Source organism: Boleophthalmus pectinirostris, unplaced genomic scaffold (genome assembly GCF_026225935.1).
Source record: "Boleophthalmus pectinirostris isolate CB_2022bp ecotype Guang Dong unplaced genomic scaffold, ASM2622593v1 HiC_scaffold_1060, whole genome shotgun sequence".
Lineage (NCBI taxonomy): Eukaryota > Metazoa > Chordata > Actinopteri > Gobiiformes > Gobiidae > Boleophthalmus > Boleophthalmus pectinirostris.
Window position 1 is genome coordinate 24,044 of NW_026570987.1, and position 23,863 is coordinate 47,906.

The following is a 23,863-nucleotide window of genomic DNA, read 5'->3' on the forward strand; positions in this document are numbered from 1 at the left end:
GCAAGTTTATACAATTTTACTCTATTTTTTTATTTTTCAGAAAACAATCACAAGCCATCTACAAAAGTATTAGAAACCATCTATTACAAATCAACACATTCCACATTATAAAAAAAAATAATAATAATAATTTGAATTGTTTTTTTTTATAAATAAAAGCAAGGTGCAAATACTTAATAGGCAAATATAAACCAATATCCAAAGACTTCCTTCTTACTTTCAAATACTTACATTATGGATTTTTTTAATCAAATCCAACTAAATTTACAAGTTAGGTTATTAAATAACCTAAAACGGAAAGAGATCCAGTGCAATGGAGTCCACACCAAACAAATAAAATGAATTTGAGACTCAAATTTAGAAACATGCCATTTTAGCATGAGGTTATTATTTTTGTCATGCCAACAGCAGTTAGTTTGGTCACTAGGTCCCACAGTGAGTAAGATTTCATCAATGACGCTCATGCCAAGTATTTTGATAGTATTCGGGCCTAAAGTGCATAAGACAGGTTTTCATGTTTTTCCGCTTAACTTCCCTTGATGGAACACAGGTTCGTATATATGTCATAGTTTTACATCAGTCAACTGGGAGTATATGAAGTGAATTAAACGATTACAAATCGCAAGGGACCCAAAATACACAGTTCAATACAGAGAATATTCTGCACTCACAGAAGAAATAACTTGAGAAATTTCATCCAAATAGCAGTCAAATACATGCAAAGAACAAATCAGTATGTGTTAGATGATCATTTAAAGCCTTGAAAGGCTTAGCCCGACAGTACATCTCTCGACCCTCGAGTCTCATCTTAAGAACCACTTTTATTTTCTGCCTATTGACACCTTGTAAGTTGTGTGGTCCTGTGTTTTTATTTATTTCCGTTTAAGTATTAAATATAATTTACTGCATAACTTGGCAACACCTCTGTGTGCACAACAGTGGTTGCTAAATAACAGTTAATGTCATCATCATTATTTTCCACCGAAAGGGGAAGTTAAGATAAATATAAACTTCACAGTAACTAGTAAAATAGACTGTGCATGTCAATGAAACAATTTTGACATATTTGGCTGAGAAAGATGCCTACCTGTCCAACCTGTCATATGCACTTTATGGTGATATGTACAGCTCAGAGATTTTGCATTATTTCTCATTTTGATTACTGTATATAGTTGCCTGATGTTGAGTCAGATTTAAGTGCAAATTTATTCCCTCCAAACAAAAAACTGGTCAATCTATAGATTTTTTTGTACACTCTGGATCTCAGTTTTGCTGTGGTAAGGACATATTCAACACCACGTCCTGTAATGGCACTAGGTTTACATATGGTTTATAGATGAAGCATGTGTTTTGATCAGGCAAGTGCAAATTTAAATTAAGCAGAATAGGTTACATTCATGGTAATTGGGAATTTTACCAAATGGGTGCCCCATCTTTTTTTTTTTAAGAATTTGAATATTTAACCTTATTTTTAGGGATCAGACCCACAAATGTATACCTATCAAACTTGTGGTTTTATGTCCTTGGACCTCAGTAGTCTGGTTTTATATTAAATGAAACTAGTTTTTGAAACTATTGTGAAAAAAAATGTATCCTAGTTATTTTTTGACAAAGAAAAATAACTTAACAGCAGTTTGATTGCAGGTTGCCTCTGTAATTATAGATATTAAACTCAACATCTGCAAGTTTAAAGGCAAATTATGTCCAGTTTACATTGTCACATGAATGCAACCTATTCTGAAAAGAAGTGGTTTTACTGTTTTTTTGTTTTACTATTCACTACAGTATATACAGGATCACATAATGTCATAATGTCTGACAAAATTTACAGAATAAAGCAGTGTTCTGGAGTCCAGTCCAGTGCGACCTCTCAACCTGATGACAGCAGGTCAAAGGTCAAAGGCCACGGTGCAATGAAGAAAGTGCCATTCACAAGCCCAGGAGATATGAGCACATTCGACGGTGATCTCCTGTACTTCAGATGCTCTACCACAGATTATTCAGGAACCACTGGGTGCCCAAGCTTACTACAGACACAGAAAAACAACAAGTTAGTGTACAATCAAACAATAACAAAAGAAAATCGATCAAGGACGCAATGTTACACCTGCCATAGAAAACCTGGAAACAAGACATGCTATTTACAAAAAGTTTAATTACACCTGTGAAAGAAGAAAGATTTTGAGGCGAACTTAAGACAGAAACAAAGCAAAGGTGATATAGGAGACCCTTTGAGCATGCAGGTGTTATTCTAAATTCTGAATGGGAAAAAAAGTTGTCAAGATGTTGAATAAAACAGGAAGTTTTACGCAAATAACTTTCACTTTGCATAAAGCTGTTGCTCTGATGGTGAAGAGTTAGGACACTATACGCTCACAATGAATTTCCTCAACTCAGAAACTGCTTATTTTTAAAATAATCAGTATTTATGATTCCAAAGTCAGTGATGCTTATAACTGAATGCGAATCCTGCAGTGTTCCAACTTGATCAAGTCTTCTACTATTGTGTGTTTGCTTTTCTTCACTTTAGATTTCAGGTGCATCGTAACATTAATGTTTCATGTTTTTCTAATTATTACTTGGTTTGGTCTGGGGTATTTTTTTCAATCATAGTGAGAAATGCATTGGTTATGTGGTAATTTGTGGGGAAAAAACAAAAAAAATAAAGGAAGTAGAGCTCAATTCTAAAGGGGAAGACCTAAATCTATGTCATCAACACGGAAATTTTCATTACGAAGCAGTTACAATTTACGTGCAGCATAAACCTTCATTTAATAAAAATAATGTGTTCTTATTTATTTTATTAGTTCAATCCTAACTATTGAGTCATTTAGGCATGTTAACCCTTGTTGCTAGGTAACAGTTATAGACTAGGCAAGGTTTTTGGTAAAAACTTGTGTTAACTGTTTTGAGCGTTTACAGTCTTGGTCACTCGCTGTATTGGATCTATAAATTGTGATGTAAAGTGCTTAGCCGCAGACCCACTACTCATACTCAATACATTAAAGGTATATTGTGTAACTTTTCTGGTGGAGGTACATCAAATGCTTTTCTTCATGAAGATGTTATTGCTTTGTCTGGAATGTTTCACAGTATGGTATTAAACCTTTTATCATGACGGAGACCAACTCAGGCCAAGTTACAGGTCAGATCTGTGGAGAGGTGACCCTGCTCAGTCAGAATGCTTGATTTTCTAATTATTTTTGAGCTGTAAAACCCCCTGTAATAGAATACCTATTTCGGACTATTGAGCGCACCTGTATATGCTACATCAACTAAATTTTAACAACAATTTTAAATTGTACATATATATCGGCCACACCTGAATATAAACCGCAGGTGTCCACGTCTTAAAAGAACTTTTTCAAGTTTGGGCCGTCAGCTTTTATTGCCTCTGAAAGCTTTGGTCGTCTTCTTGCATTGAGTCAGTTCGTCACGCTGCCGTTGCCAAAATCTCACCATCGGCTCATTGATGCCCGGCTCATGTGCAGCAGCTATTTCCTTCTTCCACAGCCACATCATTTGCATTTCTTCAAGTATTTTCCATAAGGAGGGTGTGCACGTGAAGCAGAAAATAACTGTTCAAAACACAATCAAGCTAGAATCTTCCTCGGCGCATCACCCCCGTCTCTCTCTTGGCTTTACGCCGCATGACTCCTGCAAGAGCCGCTGTCGTGTCCGTTTCATGTCAGTGTCTTGAAGAATTTCAGCAGATTTCAGGCACTCCCGGGGGTGGGGCTAGTTGTGTCAGTCAGGTATGAGTGGACGTCCGGCTACTGAAGTTTGAGACGTTTCTTCTTGTCATTTATGTCATTAAGAATCTGTCCATATATTATAGTTCGGAAATTACGGTAAATGTAAGGCAAAGCCGTTTAATGTCATACTACGGAACATTCCAGGCAGAGCAATGAGATATTCATAGAAACAAGCAGATCACGGACAACCAACCAAAAAGTTACACAGTGCACCTTTAAATATGATGTTTACTGTTTTGAGCTTTTACAGGCTTGGTCACTCACTGCTATGAATCCAAATATTGTGACGTAAAGTGCTTAACCGCAGTCCCGCTACTCATTTGTTCCAATACATGAGGTGAACATGGTCGGCCTATTTTCTTCTTACCGATAGTGCTAACGTTTCTGCTTCTTTTGGCGCTTCTGTGTAGGTTTTCCCAGAGCTGAAATCCAACAATGGCTCATCAAAATGTGTATTCAATTAGCAGAAATGTTTAAATGTACAACTACCACACTACTACAAAACTACGAGCGACTCGACCATCACACAGGAAGAAGTCCTCCACCAAGCACACGGAAGCACACAACACTATGGCCGCATCTCATTTGTCTTTCCTCGCTTCCTTCTCCTTGATTCCTTTCCTCGATTCTGCGGGAAATGGGTGATGGAGTTCCGCCCACAGAGGAGACAGTGAGGAGAGAGGATATAAACTCCTCACTGAGACCAATAAAGTTTCTTTTATCTGATGTCCGTCTCCTGACTCCTCATGTCTACTTGTGGTTTTCTTTGGGACCACTTATGACACATTTGATTGACAGCTGAGAAATGGAGGATCGAGGAAAGGAATCAAGGAGAAGGAAGCGAGGAAAGAGAATTGTGACGCGGTCTATGTCTGATTTTCAATTCAACTATTCGGAATCATTTTGTCATTATCTCTGGGTAACTTGAAATTACAACTTCCCACCACAGTTAAGCCATAGTTTCCACCCACCTACTCATCAAGATCACTTTATGATGCATTCTCCAAAAGCATTTCCTTATGTAACATGATATTTTAACATACAACTTGTGATTTTGTTTCAAATCTGACCATACTTACCATAAAACTGTAAGAAGATTTGGTTAGTTAAATTAAAAACAGCTTTGACTTTGTTGTTTGAGCACCAAAACAATGGCAACGTTGAGTGAAAAGTTACATATCCAGACTACAGAATACAGAATACAATCTTATATTAAACTATAACTTCTGTATGTGTCGAAATATTTATGTCACTTTTGTCAGATAAGTGACTCAGATTGCCATTGCTTTGTCTCTGAAGTACATAAACATGCTATAAGCGGTTTATTCAGAAAACATTCTCCAACACAGTGGAACCATGTATAACTGATGTTGGCATAGGACATCAAAATTTGTTGGATCCTACATCGGCTTCCAAATATCAGTTCAGTCAATATCCTGGTTATAAGACTGAACTTTTATTTATGCAAAGTTATTCCGTAGTTACTTAAGAGTTAGATATAAGCTACAGAACACATTTGGATCAATTTTGTCTTATTTTATTTTTGTTTTTAGGAAATAAATACTGTTGTCAGTCTCTAACCTGGTATGAGTTGATTCTTAAAGCCACAGTATTGAAATCGGTATTGGATCTGAAAAAGCAGGATCTGGCTAAAAAAAAATTGCGTTCAGGCTCAAAACCCTAAAAGCTATGCCGTGGATTCACTGTTTGGGAAATATTAAGACTTAAGCTATAGACACACAAGATTTCTCAATTTTGTGGAGAGCAATAATGCATTTTCATTTTGGCTGCTTTCAGGATAACTATGTAACTCTCATCTTTAGATTTGTTAGGCTTTTCTTGTGAAATCTGTCTCTGGTCGCACACTTCATAAGCAATACAGATAAATATAGCTGGATACCTTGTCATCACGTATATAAATGACCAACATTTTTAGATACTATATATTTAACTATGAAAAGATTTAGTACAAAATTGTTTTAAAATGAATCTAAAAGGTGCACAAGAATAAAGTGTAATCTGCTTTTTTAATATCTAGAGATTATTTTATGATTTTAAGACATAAATTATCAAATAAATTTTATTAATTTCATTCTAGACCTGCTAAAGAATCAATTGTGTTGGAAAAATAAGCACACCCCCTGACACCATTTATGAATTTGAAAAAAAGCATCTAGCTATACATGCGCAAAAAGTATGAGTACACCCAACCCATCTGTGTTGAAGAATGCCTTAGAATAGAGCCTGTTGCCGGGTTGAGTAACAAACAAAATATAATAATGCAAAACACACAGACACACATGCAGCCCATGTATTAAGTGCCAAAAGAAAAGACTGAAATAAAACAACGTTTGTGCAGTGTAAAAGGGTTAGGGGCTTTTACAGTCCAGAAGATATGAGTTGGCAAAGCTTTATAATAAACATGAAGAAAATTGTTACCGCTTCTTTTTCTTTAGGACTCCCCAATAAAGGCAGACTCCGATAACAATTATGACAATGATGACTACAAAACATTTGAAAAATAAGCACATGTGAATGACAACATAACCCTGAAAACATGATGGTGCAATGCATGACAAAAAAAATCTGTGGAATTATGAAAATTATGGAAAATCAGATACTCTATAGTTTGATAAACTAATATCAAAACAAGATACTAATTTGAGCAAGTAGCCATACTAAAAACAAAGCATTCAATGAACAGAAATGAACCTTCCTTGAATAGCTTTAGAATGATCTTGAGCTGTATCAGAACAAGTGTAAGAGCACATAGACTAGGACTGGACAAAGCAATCTCTGCTTTGGTCCATGTCGATAAGGTAATTTTAAATGTCAGGTGAATTGTGTGGCAGTAAGAGCATATAGTGCTGATAAGGATTTACACTCTTGTTTAGGAAAAAGCAGTCTGAGCCACAGCACGCCTCTTTATGGCTTCTCACGTTCACAAGTTTTGACTTCAAGCATAACGATTTAACTAAAAGTCCAGTGTCTCTCTCACCTTAATGAGTGCAACTTAAGACCTCATTTAGTGCATGGACATTGCCCGTGTTTCTGCATTTACGTTTAATGTATTGTACAAATGCATTCCAAACTTAAAATGTGAAAAAGTCCACCTGTCTGTATTTTTAATAAGATGGAAGAAGATCGTATCGCTCAGTCCTGACATAGACCTATACACCTTTGGAGTGCTATGGAACATACCTGGACGACATATAACAGTATGCTAATATAAAAGAAATAACATTACTTAATAATGATAATGATTCTATTGTCTAAAGAAAGAGTGTGTGTTTTTTTTATTCTCATTGTGGTATCAGAATCAGTATTGAATATAAAATTCATTCCCTAGTACCAAAATTCTGTTTGAAATTTTTGTACCGTGACACACTAATTATGACATATTAGTAGGACTACAATTAAAACTAGTGGATCTTTTTAAAGATTTTTTTCTAATTTATCAATTAGGTATTAGGGATGATTGGTGCCAATAGTGAGAATATATTTCAGTAATCAGTATCAGTTGGATATTTAGCACTAATATATATATTTTTTTAATATATTTTCTCGTGTTATTCTCACTTTGTCCTTAGTGCTTAAAATGCGTCTTTTTAAACAGACTAGAGAGTTGGAAACAGATGAACAATCAGATAAAAAATTTCACAAATTTACACAAATGCATCAAAACGGATCATATCCCAGATTCAGCTTTGCATGAAAAAAGTTTATACATAAACCATATAAACCACAACAGCAAGACAAAAGCCGTCATCTGATGTCAGCTGTTTGACTATCGGTGCTGTACTATCTTAAAACATGCGAAAAATACATTAAGTAACACTGTTTTGACAGGTTCCACAAAATACAGGTTCCATATAAATATCGTACTGTGAGATGCATACTGAAAATATATCGCACCTAGAGATTTGGATATAATTACCTCCCTAATCCAAACATGCTCATATTTCACTGCCATGAGTTTATAAATCACAGACGAGTTAAACTTAACAGTAAAAATATGTAAAAAGAGCACTTACCAAACACAATGCCGAGCCCAATCGCTAATCCATTACTGTGGCTTTTTGCTGAAAACAAAAGAAATTTCATACATTACAAGATGAAAGTAAAATGTATTTTCCAGTACACAGAGGTGGGAATGATAATGCAGCCATAGCAAATGCACGAGGAAAAAGTCTGTATATGCAGTCAGGGAAGGTCCTGAAATAATCAATAAGTAGTAGAAGGAGGAGAATTACATCGCTCGTTTAAAGTGAAAGTACAAGGAAGCACAAAATGAAGCAGTGGGTTTGGTGTGAAAGGGGGAGCAGTGAAGCCTATGTGAAATGAACAGGGGCTGAAAGATCAAGAATTAAAACTATAATTCTTGATAACATTATTAACAACATTATTTATAGGAAAGAATATTCTGTCTTGTTTTTTCTGTAATTGCGCGGTATTGTTACTGTACATTGTTATTTAAAAGAGTCCATATTATGCTCGTCTCTGATCTATGCGTTTTGTTTAATTCACACGTTTAACAAGCAAACCCTGCATATCTGAGACGGAAAACACTCTGTTCTGCGAGTTTAATGCCATATTGTGGAATATTCCAAAATTCCAAGTAAAGCTATAAACATGGAGACAAGCTAAAACTCTCCACAAAAAAGTTATATCCTGCATCTTTAAACATCAATACTCCTCTATGCTTTACAATGTGCATTTTGAGTCTTGATTTTTGTTTCAGTATTTCACAAATCAGGAATTGCAATAGATGCTAGAAGAAATGCAGACAGGCGTTTTCCCCAAATTGTTCAGCCCCAAGAATCATTTTGGACAGAGCTACAGGCAGTTCTTCTAAGCTTACGTATGCATTGTGGGAGTTCTGGAGACCACTGGCCGTTTTGGTCACAGGTCACAGTACTGACTCCGTCCATTACTCCAGATTCACATTCAAACACCACTGTGTCCTTGTACTTATAAGAAGAACGAGAACCCTCCACCAGCCGTCCATGCTTTACCTCAGGAGCCTTGCATTGAATTACTAAGGCCAAAGAAAAGTCAAATGAGCCAGGGAACACTTCTCTTCTTCTCTTATTTGCAATGTAACAGTCGGTACAAGGGCTAGAGAGCGGGTGGTTGCCAGATTGTTTGTTCATCAAATATTGAGGTCATAATGATTCCCTAGGGCTGGGCAAAATAACTCATGTTCAATGATCCAGATTTTCATCTTGATAAAGACATAACTGTCTTTCAATATTAATTTCTGAATATAGAAATACTGACTTTTATTCACTGCAGTATCAACAAATAGACATTTTATCCCTCTAAATTTAAGCTTGCACAAAACCTGCTCTCAATCATAATTACAATTTGATTATTTGCACAGCCATGTAAGGCCCGATATGGATTATTTAGAAATAATGGATTCCCCTAAATCAGAACTCATTTTAAAGATTTTTACTCAATACAATAAAAGTCTGAGTCTGGTTGCAAAACCACTACCTACTCCCATTATGTCCAATACAATCAAATCACTGAACACTGAAAATAACTTGTCTGTTTAATTTGGTAAACCTTAGTTAGGGTTCAGGTTTGAAAACTATTAACCAGGGAAATATTATCTAAAAAAAATATTTCCAGTAATCTGCAGCATACCAAGTCAGTTACTCTTCCTTCGTTTTCAAAGAATCACTACCACAGCTACGGTCAGAGAAAATGTAGGAAACCAAATTTTAAAAGTTTGGAACCACTGTTTTGGTAGATATGACCTCATTGACTATTGTGTCCTCCTCTGGTAGCCCTTGTCACGACTGAGATTGCTCTAAACTTCTAAAGGATTTGCAGAGTTTTTTATCGACGGTGGACTTACATATGCACTCTGGCAGTTTGGGAGACCACTGACTGTTTTGGTCACAGGTCACAGTACTCTGTCCTTGCATAACACGTCCATTGTCGCACACAAACTCCACTGAGTCCTTGTACTTATAAGAGGGGCTCGTTTGACCCACCAGCTTCCCACCCTCCACTTTGGGGGCCCTGCACTCTATCACTATGGACAGAGGAAAACCATATGAACACAAAAAATACAACTTTTATCAAGCCATAACATGCACAGTTAAAGTTGGACAATGTAACTTTTCTGGAGGGTCGTATGCTATTTGTTGTCACCATGGAGATGTTATCGCTTCGCCTCCATACTCCATACGCATTAAACTAATAAATCTATACCATTTATTTCATTACATGTGTTTATACAGCTAAAAAGTACCTTGAAGATGCATTATTACTGGTATTTTAGTGCTGTTAACGCATATGCACATGGAAAAAAGGTTAGTGCATGAATGAGTTATGGCCCAATACAGCAGAGTAACACATTAGAACACAACATGGTTACCCATTTCTGTTTCTCTAAATAAATCCCCTTACATTTTTCAATCAGTAGACTTGATATTAAGTTTAAAACCGGGGTACTTTATCCTTTAGTGATTTCCCTCAAAGATTATATTGTAATTTCAGCACTTGTTGACAAAATCAGACCACAGCCAACTGTTTGCATCTTAATAATAATAATAATAATAATAATAATAATAATAATAATAATAATAATAAATGTAATATATAAAAAAAAAAAAGTGTACCAGTGAAACTTCCTGGTTTGCGGATGATAAAAAGTTTAAATTAGATGCAGACAGTACACAGCAGTCTCAATTTGATCCTAAGAGCTGCTTTTACAATACATCTGTACTGGGGTAAAACTACTTTCACATGAAAAAAAAAAAGTAATATTAAAAAGGATATTTTACTTCTATGGGGGTGTTCACTACTAATAAATAACACATTTAGATCACCACATTACCTTTTTGTGTAAAATTACTTATTAACGTGATTAATAAGTTTCACTTTTGTTTTTATGCTCTGAGTTCAGCATGCATCTCGCTAATGAAAACTACTGCATATGACATAGGTTTGCAAAATTATTGTGTACAGTTGTGCATCATGTTATAGTATATTTACGGAGAATTGTTTTGTGGGTGCATGGGTGATGTAGGTTTGTGGGCTGAGCAATGCACAGAATTTTACAACTAATCGTAAGGAGGTTTCAAAAGGGACCCATGAGAGATCGCAAAATGACTCAAAAATGCATGGATAACATCTAAAACCTCTTCAGGCATGTTTTTGATGAGGGAACTTTACATGGTAGAAAGCTAAAAAAAATAAAAATAAAAATAAAAACTATTTTGCTATTTAAAGACATTCCGGTATATTAACAGCACAAAATTCAAATAACTTACTTGTACATTCAGGCAGAGCAGCAGACCACTTCTGGTTATCTACACAGGTCAGGCTACTCGCTCCTTTTAGGTTATATCCCTCTGTGCACTTCAGCGACACAGTTTCCGTAAAACTTGTAGATGTCTTTGGCTTTACCGTCCACTTCTAGATTCGGGATTTTAGGAGCGTTGCATTGAATTTCTGTGGATGGGGGGAATGAAAATATTATCAAAACACATATCAAAATTTAAAGTTATGTTATGTTAGTTTATATTTTTAAGAAGTATTAAGGTCCCTTACAGCACCCTCCCTACACGCCACAATTGAACAAAGCCAGAGTCACCGTGAACGCGCCAAACAAAGTCCAACTGACCCATCTAACTGTTGTGTTTCGTTTAAAGTCCGGTGCAGTTTATTTGTGAAAAAAGTGCGCCTTATAATCCAGAGCACCCTACAGTGTGGAAAATACGGTAAACAAGCATTGGCGTGTCCCAAACTTAGTGACATGATGATATTGATACTTTGCAGTGACATCACGCTGGGGGTGTTCTGCATGTATCTCTATTGATGACATATTAGCAAACAGAAAGACCCAAAAGTTTCAAGATTATCTGAAAACTCAAGAAAAAAAAAACTAAATGGATTTAAACACCACATTTTCAGGAGCTTGTGATCAAAGCGTTCATGGTCCTGTTTATGTGTGTGACTGAACAAAAAAGGTGAGAGTGACTAAATGGAAAAAAAAAAACATTGCCTAATTTTATACGTGAGAGACTGGTTTAACAGCACAAATCAGCCCTCACCTAGTCTAACTTGAGTAACAGATCTGGTAACAGAGCAGTGCTTTCAGTCACACTCCCAACAAATATTGATGACATCAGCTGCCAAGTATGAATAAAAGATGAATTTTGATGTGAACTCTGTGTCTCTGATTATTTAATGTGTAATTATCTCAGCAAATTAACGTGATCTTCGGCTTTAGGTGAGTTTTCATTACCACCAAGCAAAAAAGAATGTCTAGTTCCATAAACTCCAAACAATAATTGCACATACACTGATGTCATCTGTAAGTTACATTATTTCGTAATGAGTTACACACCTTTTCCTGACTGGAAGTTGCCAATACAAAACCACTATTGTTCTCACCAAAGTTCAAAGTCCAGATCCAGATACTTAGAACTGGAGTTAGCATAGAGCAACAAATGTGGATTAAGTAGATGTGTGGGCAAATGGTATGATATTTGTAATAGGAAAAAGTACACTGCTTGTGTTACAGGTCTGGAATTTGATACTACTTACGTCTGATGAATCTACACAGTTAGCTGGTATCAGTTTTGTTCTACAGATGTGGCCCAATAGAGGTTATGCGCTGACGTAAATTTATTTGAGAAATACCCCTCAACATTCCAACTGAGTGGCATAGAGGCAGAACTATGGGCAGCATATCTTAAAGGTACTTAAATACTGAATACCTCTGTGTCATCAATTCACAAAATGGAGGGAAAATTTACAGAAAGGCACAATTTAAACAATTCTTTAAGAAATATTAAAGTCTTGTCAAATTATCTGTCAAATCTTAATTATTGAGAGTGACTTTGTGCTTGGAGTTCTATATGTTACACCTGCCTATGTTCAAGCACGAAGTAAAATTATATACCTCATCAAAATTATAACAGATCTTAAAAGGTGCACTGTGTAACTTTCTGGTGAAAGGTCTGCCACCTGCTTGTCTTCATGGAAATTAGGGCTGGGCGATATGGAGCAAAAAATATATCTTGATATATTTTGGTATATCTCGATATACGATATTTATCACAATATCTGTAGAGGAAAAATACCCCCCCCCCAAAACTCCTGCAAAAACAAATATGCCAAATTCCACAAAGTCTTTTTTTACTGAAGTGCAAGAGGCAGGCAGTTCATGTATGAAGTGCTTCTGGCACATTTAAGATTACGAAAAATCCTTGATTACATAAATAACACTAACTGTAAAATAAAATAAATAATACATATTTCCTTCTTTTCATTCATAAATAAAACAACTCAACTCAAGCTCATCTTTGCAATAACTGTTAATAGTACAATAACCTTGAGCTTATTTAGCAGAGGAAGCTCGGGAGGTTCCTTATTTAACACACCCATGTTCCAGCGTAAGGAGATCAAACTGAACATTTCAAAACACTATTGTACAAGTTACACTGCAGCAAATTATTGATTAAAATCCTCTGCATAAATAAACTTTACATTACTTAAACTTTATAATCTCAAACGGGCTGATGTGGCTCTATAGTCGTTATGCTTTAAATGTTGTAATGTGTTAAATGCAGTTTTGCGCACATGTTTTACAGAAACAAAACTTAAAAGCGCATGGCTAATATGCACAGCACATTGTGCCACTAAATGCATTCAGCTTCTTTCAGACTAAAGGAGAAGACTCAGTGGAATATGAGTGTTCTCTCTATGACAGAGGATGTTCTGCTGATGGTCTTGTCTGTAAATGGTGGAAAAGGTTCGTGGTGCTAGAAGCTTTTCACTGGCACCAACTTTCGGCGTTCACAGCAGTAGTGAGGAATGAATGAGACACAAGCGAGCAAAATGAGGGAGGCGCGCAGGGGCGATGACAGAGAAGGCAAACAAACGAAGCGGCAAAATCAGAATTGAATATAAGCATTATATCGATATATACAATATGTCAGAATCCATACTGAGTTTAAAAAATATCTCAATATATTTAAAATATCGAGATATCGTCCACCCCTAATGGAAATGTTATTGCTTTGTCTAGAATGTCCCACAGTACGGCACTGAACTCATCTATATCCATTGAGACAAGCCCACGACGCCTCCAGGTTAAGTTATAAGTCAGATCTGTGGAGAGGCGAGCTCACCCACTGTAGGAATGTATATTTTTCCTAATATTTTGTAGCAGTAAAACACCAGCAACTGAATAAATGCAACAGTGGCAATGGCTGGAATTGAATACTGTACTGTGAAACCTTTTGGGCAAACAATAATATCTCCATGGGAATAAGTTTGTGGCAGACTCCCTACCAGAAAAGTTACATATCGCATCTTTAAATAGAATGAATGCACTTAAATATGACTTAATACATTTCTCAGAGCACCAACACAAAGAAGAGACAAAAATATAAAGATAAAAGGCTACGCAGGTCAACCAAGAGGTGAAGGTGAGACTGAGTGCCAGTTGTACTTACCGGTGCAATTTGGAATTTGGCTCCACTCGCTGTTGATAGTACAGGAAACAGTGCTGGATCCATTTATTTTGTACCCGGTATTGCACCCGAACGTGACCGAGGACTGGTAGGTGTAAGGAGGACGCGAGCCACTCACAATCGCCCCATTATTTACCTTAGGAGCATTGCAATTTACCACTGCAAATAAAAAAGAAACAATTTAGTCTATTTTGTCTGTCACACTGATGCAGAGATGTTCGATTTCAAAATGACCAAATCCAAGGGACGCACAATATATTGCAAAATCATTCTCGCAATATTGGATGAGAGGTTACGCATCCATATTTCAACAACCTAAACTAAATGTACAGTGGGAATTTGAACTGGATCAGAAAGTCATTTCAAAAAGTAGTTGTCTCATTCTGTAAATATGAAAAAGAAACAGTAAAAAAGAAATGCATTGATTTAAATCTCTAATGTAATCCTAATTTTTCTTTGTTTTACTCATAATTTAGTCTCTGATGAGTTTATATGTTGATGAAGTTCGGCCTAATTAAGTAATTTACATTTCTGTTTTAATTTCAAGGTGCACTACGTAACTTTCCTGGTGGACGTTCTGCCCCCTGCTTGTCTCCATGGAGATGACTCGGGCTTAAACCATAGACGGTGAACTAAGGGAGTGTGACTTCACCCATAGCATTTGGCTCCATTCAAAGGAAGCTCACAAGGCTTGTGCTTTATGGGGGCAAATTTGGAGCGGAGTTCCGTAATAGGAATTTATTTACGTACAAAATAGTAGGGGTGGGCGATATATCGATATTTTAAATATATCGAGATAGTTTTTAAACTCGATATGAATTCTGACATATAGTATATATCGATATAATGCTTATATTCAATTTTGATTTTGCCGCTCATGGTTATGGTTCTGGTTTGGATAACAGAGTTAATGCAAAGATGAGCTTGTGTTGAGTTGGTTTATTTAAGAATGAAAAGAAGGAAATATGTATTATTTATTTTATTTTACAGTTAAAATTATTATTATATATTATATAAATTATTATTTATGTAATTAGGGTTTTTTGTAATCTTAAATGTTCCTATATGAACTGCCGACCTCTTACACTTCAATTAAAAAAAAGGACCTTGTGGAATTTGGCAGATTTGTTTTTGCAAGTTTTCAGTTTTAGGGGGTTATTTTTTCTTGAACATATATCGAGATATATATCGTATATCGAGATTTAGCAAAATATATCGAGATATATTTTTTGATCCATATCGCCCAGCCCTACAAAATAGTGAAATAAAATCACCAGGATCATGAAGAGTGGGTTAATATAAACATTTTAAGACCAAAATGATGAGGCTCACCACAGTAGTTAGAGAGATAGCGACAATTTTTCCATGTAAAACCAATTGGAGCCAGAGTCAGTGGAGTTGAAAGTGTCACCATGAACACTTCCTATTTGGAATCTGCTGGCTAGCTTGTTAGCTATGTCCATACGGTCTATGCCCTAAACCAGGGATCTCCAACCTGTAGCTCGGGAGCTACCAATAGCTCTCCACCCTCTTCCAAGAAGCTCGCCAAAGGATTTCTGAATTACACGTATTGTGCTGAATAACTAAAATTTGAAGTAACACTTTAGATTAGGGACCACATATTAATAGCCAAATTAATAGTGAATGCATAATAAGTGCTTAATTACATCTTTGTTGTTATTCATAAAGTACTTTCAATGCATTTTTGTCTAAGACTGTATTTTGCACTAACCCATTAACAGTTTTCTTCCAATTAAAGTAGTGGAGATTACAACAGAAACTTTTGTGCAAACCCTGAAATCTTAATAAGCATTATTAAATGTTTGATTTATACCCACTAATAGCCAAGTAACAGCTTATTAGTATATCAACTACCATTTATTCTATTATTCTATTATACTATTCTATTAATATGTGGTCCCTAAACAAAAGTGTTACAAATTTGAAAATTATATGCCTGTTACTATTGTACATGTCATTTTGATGCCTAACTTCGAACACTAATAATTGAATAATGATTTATGTTTTATAGGCATGTAACTTTATCTCATCTAAGGCTCGCCGTGGCTTATATATAATAAGTTTCTTGTGACCGATAAAACTAGTAGCTCTCTGGCATTTTCGTTTTGTAAAAGTAGCTCACCAGAGGAAAAAGGCTGGAGACCCCTGCCCTAAACTTATCCATCTACACGGAGACAAGCAGGTGACACTCGGCCATGTTACAGGTCAGATCAGTGACCCCATTCACAGTAAGAATGCATGTTGTTATAGGTACTTCTCAACAAACGCTCTTGTAATTGAATAAATCCAAAACAGATTTGTATAACGCTATATTGTGAAACATTACACAATGTTACAGACAAAACATTAACATCTCCATGGAGACAAGCAGGTAGTGGACCCCTCACAAGAAAGGTTTTATAGTGCATCTTTAACTAAAAGTGCTGTGCCACTGTATTTCCTCTATCGTAATATAAAACAGAGATCAGATTTTTCTTCTCATATTGTGAATATACTTACAGACACAGTTTGGTGGTTCAGGTGTGAATACTTCATTTGTGCATGTTAATGTCGCTGATCCATTTAATACATATTTTCCATTACAAGTGTACTGGACGACCTCTCCGTAGTGGTACGATGGATTCACTGGACTGAAGTATCCATTAGCGATTTCATTTGGTGCATAACACAAGATCGCTGAAAAAACATGTTTATTAATTAGGTTTTAAATACATGGAATACAAGTTTATTATTAGTTAAATGGGTTTAGAGGTGGGCAATATGTTTTGAATAGAAACGTTATGACTCAGATTTAACGTTTACTGACAACATGACCAAACAACAGTAAAATCTTTAAAGAGGGGGTATTACACTTCTATACTAACAGATATTCCCCGAAAACATTCAGTTTCAATTCATTTTTAACACCAAGTCCCCCCTCCCTTTGCTCCCCTCACTTCCCCTTCAGAGCATAATCAGTGTGTATTCAGCTAATTAAACTACAGCACAGCACATTCACTTTATTACATTGTGAACTGTTTCGTGCCCTGCTTCTTTGTATTTATAGAAAATTGTCATGGGGACGCATGGACAGAATTTTGCAGCTAACCGTAAGGAGGGTTTGGATAGGGCCCAGCAGAGATCACAAAATTACAGAAACATGCATGGATAACTTCTACAACCTTTTCAGGTATGTTTTTGACAAAGGAACAGCAATATAACATGGTAGAAAACAAAAAATAAATAATAATTTTGCATAATATCCCCTCTTTAATTTTCATCATGTTATCTAACACATTACAGTTTGTGACCTGGTTTATGAAATCAAACTTTCTTGAATGAAGTAAATTTGAGGTGACTTAACAGCCTTAAGTGAATTGTAGGGATGGGGCGATTCTCAAAAAAAGTTCAAATCATGGTGCCTGGAGTTTCAATTTGATTCCATGTTGAGTTCGACTCTCACGTGTCCCTCGCTTTGGCACTGGCAGGAAAAGGCCAAGCCTGGAGTCCTTTCTTAGATACAGAAAGTAAACAGCTCTATAGTAGCTCACTGCTGCTGTATTCTAACAGAGGTGAGTGCTATCTTTCAGTCACTTTTTAATTTACGTTGAGATTGAGGACTAACAAAAATATGAACTTTTAAATATACTTTTAAAAATACTCCAAAACTGCTTTTTGGCTTTACGCATGTTAATCAAATATGCTCGTAATTCACACACGACTCATGCTAACACAATCTTTTTACACAATTTGACTTGGTAAATAAAACATTTAGGCATTATTATGTCTTATAACATGTTAAATTATAAGAACTGATGACCTATTTTTATTTAATTTAGACAGTTATTTATTTATTCTTATTATAAAAGCATTTATTTCAGATTCTACAGTAGGAAAACTAAATGTTATAATTTATTGTTTTGCTAACTAAAGTTAAAGTCTGAGCATTAATAACAATAACTTTATTTTTTAACTCAATGCTATTAGTATATTTTGTGTTTTAAGATAAGAAATAATGTTAATTTAAAGAAGTTACCAAAATCAAAGAAAATCGAAAATCGGGAGTCCAAAATTGAAAGTTGAATCGAACTGTGAAATGATCCCATCCCTAGTGAAATGACTTAATTTTGTTTTTAAAGTGTAATTATGTTTTAGCTCTTAGGATTCCATTGTGGCCCGAATAATACAAATATTAGATTAACCTAATAATCTTGTCAATATATTTTTGCCAACATCACATACGCCTAAATTTACTTATTAGGTGTAAACGAAATGTGTTTTAAAATGCATAATGTAGTAATAAAAATCTACAAACGGTCACAAACGGCTATCCGGTCCTCCCAGCCGTTTACTCCACAGTAAGCCGTACTATCCTTTGGCACTGGGGTATAGCTAAGGAAAAACAGTAAAACACAAGAGATAAGTGACATGATATACAGCACAAACTTAGAATAACAGAGGGAAAATGCTGATGGCATTCCACGTTTCCAAATGACTAACCCATCATTACAGACGGCACGAATAGTAGCACCAAATTCAGTGCCTTCGCTGTAATCGACGTGTCCATTATCCACCTCTCCATAGGAACCACAGTTTCTTACTGAAAAACAAGGCAAATAAAAATATGAAATTCATTTTAATATAATGTAAGGGAATCCTTTTGACAACATGAAACTTGTGGGGATGTTAAAATAGTAAATTTTTTATTATGAAGGGCCCAACACCTGCATCTCTAATGGTTAATGCCTTGCTTGGAATTTTCCACAGTACAGCATTAAACTTTCTTGCATTATGGATGCTTTTATTGCTCTAAAATATTTTGAAAAACAGACATCTGTGCCGCCTCTCCACAGAACAGACCTGCGACTTTGGCTGGCATTGTCACCTACTTGTCTCCCTAAAGATAACCAAGTTTAATGCCTTACCGTGAAACAGTCCAGGCAACACAACGATATTTCCATGGTGACAAGTGAAGAAGAAAAGTTACATATAGCACTTTTAAGTGTGACATTAAAATTTTTAGGTTTATGATAATCGATTTTGTACCGATGAAAGAGGCTTGAAACTCAATGCCACAGCGATATTAGAGAAATGCTACTTTCAGACAATAGCATTTTTAACGCAATATAATTTATTTGATATCACCATGGGGGCTCGTACTAGTTCTAATTAATATAGATCAACACTATTCCAAAACTACTGAGGATGATCTATCAGTACTAGACAGATTGCTTTCAATGTCTTGATAACACAAAGAACAATTCAAATTCTTTATGTCCTCGTACATGCTCTGACATAGAGAAGACCATTCTAAAACTACTGATTCAGATACGTTTTTCAGTATTAGTACTTGTTCAAATGAGAATCTAATTTCAATACTAGTTTTATTGAGCGCCTGGATATTTTTTCATCCCTACCCTAGACAAGAATTATTAAAATACTAACAATTTCAAACTCAATTTTGATACAAAGAAAAAATTTGAAATACTAGACAGATTGCTTTCGATACCACAAAAAACACATAATTTTTTTAAGACACTAGACTAGAGTAAACGTTTAAGATCAAAATTTGACCCATTTGTGTATGTTTCAGTATCAATACTTGTTCAGTTACTTGTACTTGTTAGTATCTGAATATTCATTTTTATTTTTGACAGCCCTACCCTGAAGTGATGCTTACTTTCACAAATCCTCCTCAAAATGCTCCACTGCCCATTGGAGCAGGTGACAGTTCCAGAGCCCTTAGCCATGTAGCCCGGCTCACAGGTGAAGGTGACTTGGGTGCCATCTGGAGCTGGGAATGTGACATCAGTGATGAGCTGCATGTGCTCTTTACCTGTGGGTCTGGGGCAGTCACCTGTAAAAGACAGAGGAGCAATGGATTGGATTTTAAATGGGATTACAATTTGCAACCGATTAAAGGGCTAGCACCTGATTTGAATGTATTCTATAGTCAAGATAATAGTTCTTTTCATCATGCATTTTGATTGGTAAAAGCTGTTAAAGGAGTAAGTGTAATAATCTTTGGGTTGGGCAATTAGTACAATTTTTACTGACCTAATTGTCAGTGACAGTTGGCTGAAAGAAGCAGTCCATGTGTCAATAAACCACTTACAACTTTTCTACAGAACAGTGTTTCATTCTGTTTCATTATCACTAGGGCTGTATTTGACTAAAGCCATGTCCTGCTGATTGATTAGTCGACTAAAAAGAGGGCGTGACAAAATCTCTTAAAACCGTTACATCTCTCTCTCTGATCTGGTCTCTCTCTGTTCCTTCCATTTACATCCTACTATCCAACTTCGCACACTGGAGCCTCTTTGAAGCAATCCACTTCGTTCCTGCTTTTCAGTTGGTTGATCGTTGATGATATCCTAGGAATTTTTTTGTGGAGAAATCTACAGCCATTCCTGTCAGTACCAGAACATAGTCTGGAGCAGAGTTCAGCAGAATCAATCGGGCTATTCTTTGAGCGAAGTTGCACTAATTAACGATTCGTGCAAATTTCAGCATTCACGTTGTCCCCCCATCAGAAACATGCTCCAAAAGGGGAGTGACTTTATACAGGGAGCAAAGGGAGGGGGGACTCAAAGTATCAACAATGAAACTGAAAATATAATAATAATATATAAAATATGTTAATAGGTTGTACGTGGCAATGGTAAACAAGGCATTTTTACAACTACAAAGGTAGCATGATTATCTAAATATGTTGTTATGATGGGTTAACACTTAACATGCCATAGCAGTAAAATACCTCCTCTCTAATAAAACAACTCCCAACGTAATTGAAACAGGGCTGCTAATATTAATATAGAGGCACTGTAACACTCCATACAGCATTCGCGGGTCATATACTCACCATAAACAGTACTGGCAATGCCGAGGAAGACGAATAACACCAAATAAACTGACATTGCTTCAGTCAGGAAGAGATCAGCTGCCTTTTCCTGTTAAAACCACATTCAGTTCATTGAAATGATTGTAACATGATAATTTTTTACATTGGTCATATAAACAGTCGCATTTTAAAATAAATATCAGATTCTTTTTTGTCAAGATTAATTATTTACTTAGAAAATATTCTAATATACATTTAGAGGTCAAACAGATATTAATGTTCATTCATAGTGTATATTCAAAAGTAGTACTAGACCTAGATCAGTCCTGAATTTAAGATTTTCTTGAATTTGGAAAGGTCCAAATAAATTCCCTTGTGGATCAATAAAGCTTATCCAAGTCCAAGTCTAAAAACTGGGTTATTAAATAGAAGTCAAAGTTCAAGTGCTATGTTAACCATGTATATAGCACCTTACAATTATTCATTCACTTGTTGGTGGTAAGCCAATAATGTAGATACACACCACATCCAAACTAGTCAATGAGGGTAAAGTGCCTTGCCGAAAGACACAACTGTGGCATCTGGTATTCCCAGTAATCTCCTATTTAAGTACTACTCAGGCCCAGTGTTCCTTTGTCACGATATAGATCAATTTACTCCTTTTGTTATGGTTAAGAGTTGGCTGTACACTTGGTTTATTCTTGGTACACAGTTACTGGTTGGAGATATAATTTTCATGATTTCAAAAGACAATGGAGTTTTTTGGAGTTCTTTTATTTAATGGAGAAGTCAAATTCTAGTTTAAGTAAAGTGCTGCTCTGTCATCTTATAGCTCAATTTACACCTTTACTTTACTCCTTTATTATAGTTAAAAGTACTTGGTTTATTCCTGGTACACAATTTCTGGTTGAAGATAGATAGGCATCTTTATTGCAAACGCATCCACCAAAGGAAAAAACAAATAAAAACAATAAAACAATATAAAACATACAAAACAATAAGAGGTCCCTAACTTCTTATGTTTCTACAGTTAAGGTGTATAGCAGATGGTACTGTATCCAATATTAGTTAACAATAAAATCACCAAATTTTCTGAATTGTTCAAATGGCACATAAATTTATACATAACATTTCTTAAAATTTGCTGTGTATTAAGTCTTGAGGACACAAACAGTTCACTGGCACTAGTCCATCTGGGCCTATTTCGAGATCACATTTTTTTGAAGAGGGTTTGGCAATTCTTTAATTTTGACTTAATTTGATGGGATGATACCTGTAAATATAAATTTTTTGTTTTACACCAATCAAGATGCTATCTGCGAAGAAAAGTTGGAAAATATGTTGAAAATTACAGGAAGCGGAGAGTTCCAAACACATGGTCCAACCTGTCATAGGCACTTTAAGTTTAAAATGTTGCTTGTTTTGCTTGTTTTTGGCCATTTGCATTATTTTTTGGTGACTTGGCTTCAATGGTCTTTGCGGTTTCAGACTTGGTTTAGCCCCTTAGTCTTTGTCTTAGATCTATTATAATTGGAAATATTTCTGGTTTTGAATTTAGACTTACTTTTATCATATTTAGAACTGAGATATAGACCTGGTTTTGTGCTGTTATAGACCCATTTTAGTTCTGGTGAAACTTATATAGCCATATTTTTTAGGTGGGAACCATTTGAGTCACTTGGAATGTTAGCACGTGACATATTATCTAAACTCTTACTAACCATGTCTGGCACTGGCACCTGGGTTCTTTGTAGGTTAATCTTGCCTGACGAGAAGTATTAGCAAGCTACCGTTATATCTAGTTCAAGTAAACAGTACTGCGATCAGGAAGTTAAGCGAGTGACTATTTCATACTTTATGTCATATAACATTACCAAGTAGGCGTAGTTTTGGTATAAACACTAAAAATGGCTAGCGGATGGGTGTGTGCTGCTAGCCAAATTAACATCGTAGTCCAAAAAACAAAAACACAGCATGGTAAGCTAGCAGAGGCGAGTTGAAAGAAAAGCTGTCTAAACCTGTAATCAATCTATGTTCAAGACACCGTAAGCCGTATTAAAGTAAAATATAAAGCTTTATATCTTCGAAAGTACTCACCAAAGCAGCGATCGGAGTAGAATGGCTTGTCTTTAGCGAGTGGACTATGAAACATAGAAGGTTTGACGGGAAAAGGCGTGACCTAAACGTGGGCGTGCGTCATGACGTAGGGTGCGTAGCGTCATGAAAGTCGGTGACAGAGCATGGAATAATGGAATAATAAAGGGTCTTTTTATTCACAATCACAATTCACAACAGTTTTGCGGAGGGGGGGGAATTTTGTGAGCTGGTGAATAAAACACGAAGGGCCTGTCACATGGGCTTATCCTTAATAACTTTTCGTCTTTAAATTCATAGACAAGCACAAAAATCTTACACTCTACAACTAAATGGAATAAACCTCAAACACCATCTGTTTTTGACTCAGCGTCTTTCAAGTAAATCTAGATCAAACTACAATTATTCAGCCACGACAAACACATCTACCTATTTTAAATATCAAAACATAATTTCTTATTTTACTCACAAAAATATAAATATCCTATAAAAATTAAGTGAGGCCAACATATTCACAAGGTCAAATACACATAGGCCTATAAAAACTGTTACAACCATAGACTGTATACATAGATGGACATTAATTAAATAGGTGGATAACAGAGTGCAAGTAATTTGTAACGTGTATTATCTGTATTTTAAATTTAATTATGGACCCCATTTATAAGACA

The 23,863-nt window shown here is 35.7% G+C and overlaps 1 protein-coding gene across 1 annotated transcript; it reads right to left on the reverse strand.

The window, feature by feature from the left end:
* Positions 1-5: 5 nt before the first annotated feature.
* LOC110154006 (C4b-binding protein alpha chain-like) lies at positions 6-23,285 on the reverse strand. The gene is made up of 11 exons (XM_055162832.1): positions 23,196-23,285; positions 21,120-21,207; positions 19,938-20,114; positions 18,758-18,857; positions 18,573-18,649; positions 16,778-16,954; positions 14,240-14,416; positions 11,045-11,225; positions 9,622-9,801; positions 7,790-7,837; positions 6-2,027 (listed from the first exon to the last, which is right to left on the reverse strand). Exons 2-8 carry the CDS (start codon positions 21,172-21,174, stop codon positions 11,116-11,118), a joined length of 873 nt encoding a protein of 290 aa, XP_055018807.1. The 5' UTR covers positions 21,175-21,207; positions 23,196-23,285; the 3' UTR covers positions 6-2,027; positions 7,790-7,837; positions 9,622-9,801; positions 11,045-11,115.
* Positions 23,286-23,863: the final 578 nt, after the last annotated feature.